The sequence below is a fragment of the Bidens hawaiensis genome, unplaced genomic scaffold (genome assembly GCF_021521415.1).
Source record: "Bidens hawaiensis isolate Kalapana, Puna unplaced genomic scaffold, B.hawaiensis_p1.1 tig00005307_1, whole genome shotgun sequence".
Classification (NCBI taxonomy): domain Eukaryota; kingdom Viridiplantae; phylum Streptophyta; class Magnoliopsida; order Asterales; family Asteraceae; genus Bidens; species Bidens hawaiensis.
The window spans coordinates 1,212,953-1,219,239 of record NW_027491338.1 but is presented as its reverse complement, the minus strand read 5'-3'; the positions used below and the strand labels follow the sequence as shown (position 1 = coordinate 1,219,239).

Here is a 6,287-nt window from a genome sequence, read left to right as displayed (position 1 = left end):
GGTTTATAAAAGTTTAATTGTTTAAACCTAATTAAAAAAATCCTTTTACTTAAGGCCACACACATTCTACCCTAAAATTTTTAGCAGACGACCATGCGTACAAGGTTTTCAAATTTCTTAAACTTTAAGAACCATTACTAAAAAAACTACAAACTACAAGGACGGAAAGTGTACTTTACATTTCAATGTAAAAGACTAAAGGGCCCCTACCCCACCCACCTTCGTGTCAGCCTTCCCCGGTCCGCGTTTTGACTCGGAAAACCCGAAACTCGGTTTGACTCACTTCCCCTGTATATATGTATATGAACGAACTCACTCAAAACGATCGCACTGTTATTAGTTTTAAACGTGGGGTGTTTATTTGTACTTGGCCGGTGCAAACCATTCATTCTTCTTGCTTATATAATAAACCCTTCATTCATATCTATCTACTACTCAATCAATAATATTAATTAATATTCCATATGGCACTCATGACTAATGGTTCTGTGATGGATACAACAAAAACGTCGTCGTTTTTCGGTACTAATAACACTCGGTTATGCAGTTCAAAGCCTGTGGTGATTATGCCACAAAGGCGGTTGAGAAAAGCGGATGTGGTGGTGGCGGCGATAAGTGAGGATTTGGTGAAGCTGGTTAGGGTTGAGAAGGCGGTGAGGTTTGCGGTGAGAGGTGTGCTGACGGTGCGGAATAAGAGTAAGGAGGACATTAAGGAGACGCTTATTAGGAGATTGGACTCTTTTGCTGATCAGATTGGGAGGAATGTTGTGCTGCAGATGTTTAGTAATCAGATTGATCCAAGTAAGCAACCTGTTCCATCAAATGCCTCAAAGGTTAAAAAATTTTATTTATTACATGGTTATTATATTAATCCATGTATACAACCTGTTCGATGAAATGCCTCTGAGAAACAAAAATGTTTTATTTTTATTATTATTATTATTTTAGCAATTTGATGTTTATTAATCCAAGGCTCCAAGTAAGCAACCTGATTCATGAAATACCTCTGAGAAAAAAAAATGGTTTTTAAATTTTAATTATTTTTACTAATTGCATGCTTAGTAATCCAACTATAGCAACATGTTTGATGAATTGCCTGAGAAATAAATTTATTTAGTTTTGTACTAATTGCAAGCTTGTTAATCCAGTAAGCAACCTGTTCGATCAAATGCCTCTGAGAAAATTATTTATTATTTATTTTACGAGTTACATGCTTATTAATCCAAGTAAGCAGCATGTTTGATGAAATGCCTCTGAGAATTAATTTTATATTTTTGTTTATTAATTACATGCTAATTATTATTGTTTTATTTATAAATTTGGTGTTGAAGAAACAAGAGCTCCAAAGAAAAGCAATGAGGCTGTGTTAAAGGACTGGTCAAAGAAATCAAATCTCAAAACTGAAAGGGTTAATTACACAGCTGATATTATGGTGGATTCTGAGTTTGGGATCCCAGGAGCAATCACCATCACTAATAAGCACCAAAAAGAGTTCTTTTTGGAAAGTATTACCATTGAAGGATTTGCATGTGGCCCGGTTCATTTCCCTTGCAATTCTTGGGTTCAGTCTACAAAAGATCATTCTAAACCTAGAGCTTTCTTCTCTAATCAGGTAATTTCCCACATATTTTTCGGTCAAGTCTTGAAAGTCAAAGATAATAGTTTGAATATTCCTGGTCTTGAATCTTGATTCCTAAAGTTGAAGCATACATGATATGTATTCCAAGTCGTTTTCTTGCGTAATATTTTGTAGCAAGATTCATTTTAACCAACATGTTCGGTTAATTGCAGCCGTACCTGCCTCATGAAACTCCAGCAGGGCTGAAATACTTAAGAGACCAAGAACTTAAAGATTTAAGAGGTGATGGTAACGGAGTTAGAAAATTATCAGATCGAGTGTATGATTATGATGTTTATAATGATTTGGGTAATCCCGATAGAGGAAATGAATTTGTTAGACCTTCACTTGGAGGTGATAAAATACCATATCCAAGAAGATGTCGAACTGGACGTGTACCTAGTGATACTGGTATGCATCTCTATATATGTTTTGTGGTTATATTTAATTGGATCATGTATGAACTTTGTATAATTTTGTACCTTTTTTTATTTATAGATATTTTAGCTGAGAGTCGGGTGGAGAAGCCATTTCCATTGTATGTTCCTCGAGATGAACAATTTGAGGAATCAAAAGCAAATGCATTTTCAACAGGGCGGTTAAAGGCGGTGCTGCATAATCTGTTACCATCAATGGTGGCCAGCATTTCTAAGAAACATGATATTAAGGGGTTCTCACAACTTGATAGTCTTTACAGTGAAGGGGTCCGCTTAAAAATAAAGCTTCAAGATGATCTCATAAAGAAGCTTCCATTGCCCACGTTGGTTAGTAGGCTGCATGAATCTAGCCAGAGTGGTGGTGGGCTTCTCAAATACGACACCCCGAAGATTCTTTCCAGTAAGTGACGGATTATTCACATATCGATATTAAGTTCGATTTTAATTTCAAATACACAAAGTTTTAATGAAAGTTTTGTAATTTGTAGAGGACAAATTTGCTTGGTTACGCGATGATGAATTTGCGCGCCAAACAATTGCGGGGGTGAACCCGGTCAGCATAGAGAGGCTTCAAGTTTTCCCGCCAGTGAGTCGACTTGACCCTGATAAATATGGCCCAAAAGAGTCTGCTCTCAGAGAAGAACACATTGTTGGCCATCTTAATGGCATGACTGTACAACAGGTAACATACTTGAGTTCATTTAAACCTTTTAACCGTTTTCTAATAATGAATGTCTAAAATATGAATACCGAAATGATATTTCTTCGATAATAATTGAGCATTAATGATGATTGTTTTGGTGATGTTAACAGGCGCTTGAAGAAAATAAGCTGTTCATAATAGACTACCATGACATATACCTACCATTTTTGGACCGAATAAATGCACTCGATGGGCGTAAGGCATACGCGACACGTACTGTATTTTTCTTAAATCCAGCTGGCACTCTAATGCCTGTTGCAATTGAGCTTAGCCTCCCCCAAGCATTACCCAGTTCCGATTCAAAACGCGTGGTCACACCGCCAGTCGATGCCACTGGCAACTGGCTGTGGCAACTAGCCAAAGCCCATGTCTGCTCAAATGATGCTGGGGCCCACCAACTGGTGCACCATTGGTTACGCACCCATGCGTCAATGGAACCGTTTATATTAGCTGCTCATAGACAATTGAGTGCTATGCACCCTATATATAAACTTCTGGACCCACACATGAGGTACACTTTAGAAATCAATGCGTTGGCTCGCCAAAATCTGATCAATGCTGATGGGGTTATTGAGCAATGTTTTACACCCGGGCGATATTGTATGGAGATGAGTGCTGCTGCTTATAAGAACTGGCGGTTTGATTTTGAAGGTCTTCCAGCTGATCTCATTAGAAGGTGCCTATAATTTTTTATTATCTAAATTTGATTAATGATTATTTTTCAAAATCTCATGATTAAACAATGTTTTTAAATATCTAAACAGAGGTGTAGCGGTTCGGGACCCAAGCAAGCCACACGGTTTGAAGCTTTTAATTGAAGACTACCCATACGCATCAGACGGGCTCATGATCTGGGACGCCATCCAGACCTGGGTTCGAACCTATGTGAACCGGTACTACCCTGACTCAACCCTAATCTGCAATGACCGGGAGCTGCAAGCATGGTACGCAGAGTCAATCAATGTGGGCCACGCGGATCTCCGCCACGAGGACTGGTGGCCGACTTTAGCTGATGCGGATGACCTCACAGGCATCCTAACCACCATCATCTGGCTCGCGTCGGCTCAACACGCAGCACTTAACTTTGGTCAGTACCCGTATGGTGGCTACATTCCGAACCGACCGCCACTAATGCGGCGGTTACTTCCCGATGAAAACGACCCCGAGTACCAGAGCTTCCATGATGACCCGCAAAAGTACTTTCTTTCTGCTTTACCGAGTTTGTTACAGTCAACAAAATATATGGCAGTGGTGGACACGTTATCCACACACTCACCTGATGAGGAGTATATCGGGGAGAGACAACAAACCGACACATGGACCGGGGATTCAGAGATTGTGGAAGCGTTTTATGCGTTTTCGGCTGAAATTCAACGAATTGAAAAGGAAATACTGAAAAGAAACAGTGATGCAAGTTTAAGGAATCGGTGTGGGGCCGGGGTTTTGCCTTATGAGCTTCTTGCACCGAGTTCAGAGCCCGGCGTAACATGTAGAGGTGTTCCGAATAGTGTGTCTATATAAGTAATTAGTACTGTTTAAGCTCCCAATAGAGCTTGTTGAGAGATGTAAGTGTAGTAGTATTATATGCCAATAGTGTTATTAAGTAGATTGCATATATGTATGTAATGTAAATCAAGATTATTAGATGCACATTTACTGTGCATGTAGCTGTAAAAATCTTGTATAAGTTATGGAATAAAATGGAAAATGGGCTTATTATATGATGGTCGAGCGGGTCAGACTGAAATTGATGAACCTGATGTTGAGATATGGTGCTCATTTGTGGTTTTGGAGCGATATTGCAGTGAGAAAAAAGAGGCGAGATCTATGCACAATGTTTCTACAATGTGATTCACAGATATATATGCCTGATGTCAGATGGATTTTGCCAGATTCTCATCTTTCTCTCGGTAACAATGATTATGAAGGTGTGTACATTGTTATGATTTCAACTTCATTAAGATTTATGGTGGTTCAATTTTTAGTCATCATGCTTAACATATATGAATTGCAGCGAGGGGTGCAAACAAGCCGAGCCTGTGCTCGACTAGGCTCGAGCTCGGCTCATGGTCGTTTTTTCAAGCTTAAGCTCGGCTCGTTTATTATTTACTAATCAAATTTATACAATTGTAACTATTTTATATGTTTTGAGAAAACCTTAAATGAGCCTAAGCTCGGATCGAGCTCTTATGCAGTTCTTAAACGAGCAAAGCGCGGCTCGGGCTCTGTTGGGCACTGTGAAATAATAAATAGAAGTCCAAAATAGTTCAAACTTAAAAATACATATGGCTCGTTAACGCTCAACGAGCCTAAATGATCTTCCCGTACAAGACTTGAGGTCAAGTTCGATAACTAAACAAGCTTCATTTGAGGCTATGGTTGGCTCGTTTCGGGCTTTTTATCGATCCGATCTCGAGTAGCTTATGAGCGGCTCAGTTCGTTTGCACCCTATTTGCTGCTATCACCTTCATTCAACTCGAAATGATATTCTAGTCTTTCTACTTTTCAGTGTATGGAATGATTATCAAATCATTATTGGCATGAAACTGTTATTTTTAAAATGCTTGTGACAAAATTCAATACAAGTTTATGTTTTAATTAATAACACAAGGGAAGTTTTTTTACCTCAATGGGACTGGTAAACTACTCGTTTGAAGAAGTTACTACTGTTTTTTCTTTTTTAAATCTTACACACAATACATACATCACAATATCACATTACATATATACACTTTCTAGACCGTTCAAATATGGCTTGTGAGTTTTGATTTGTTTTCTGTAGACTAAAAACTATAAATAGTTAATAGGAGAAGATGAACAATGAACCAATGTGTTTAGTGATTAATCTTTCAACATATTTGCATAGTCTGTATCTAAACCTACTGGTCATCTCGTGGACACACCTGGAAAATACGGTTTCAAATCACGACCACTTCCCTTTTACTTGCACCGGCTTACCTTTACGTGCCTATAGACCACGCTTTAAGCCCATGACAACTGATTGCTGCAGCCTGCGAAGCGTTGCCTTGTAAGTTGTTTAAAAAACATCTTAAGCATGTAATTTGGGAAACTTTAAGCCCATGCCACTTCTAGTCCATACCTTTTTTTTTTTAATTTTACTTTCATAACAATAGTGTGAACAAAGTTGAGTTAACATATGCATAATTTTATTTTTATTGTTACATTACTTGGATGTATTTTTTTGAAAATCATCATAATATTAAGCCAAAAATTAAATTACAGATAGACTCAACCCCAAAAGGCCCATTTGCAAGATCCTCACACAAAGTAACTCAAAAGGCCCATAGGCCATAGGTTAACTGCATTAAGTTTTGTCGAAACTTTAAACAATACAACTTTTTGATAAATTTCTTTTTCCATATAATTAATGTTAATGGTGTAAACGAGTTGACCCGACTTTCCCTAAGCTCGAGCTTGGCTGAATCTTATTTAATGAGAGCTCGAGCTTAAACTTATTTATTGTTTATTAAATTGAACTAGAATAAATATATTTATATATAACAAAATA

General features: G+C 38.0%; 1 protein-coding gene across 1 annotated transcript; it reads left to right on the top strand.

Moving 5' to 3' along the window:
• Window positions 1-714: 714 nt before the first annotated feature.
• On the top strand, window positions 715-4,487 carry LOC143629584 (lipoxygenase 1, chloroplastic-like). The gene is made up of 7 exons (XM_077098825.1): window positions 715-801; window positions 1,332-1,612; window positions 1,792-2,029; window positions 2,117-2,455; window positions 2,544-2,737; window positions 2,869-3,434; window positions 3,523-4,487. The coding sequence occupies exons 1-7, from the start codon at window positions 777-779 to the stop codon at window positions 4,277-4,279; spliced, it is 2,400 nt and encodes a 799-aa protein (XP_076954940.1). The 5' UTR covers window positions 715-776; the 3' UTR covers window positions 4,280-4,487.
• Window positions 4,488-6,287: the final 1,800 nt, after the last annotated feature.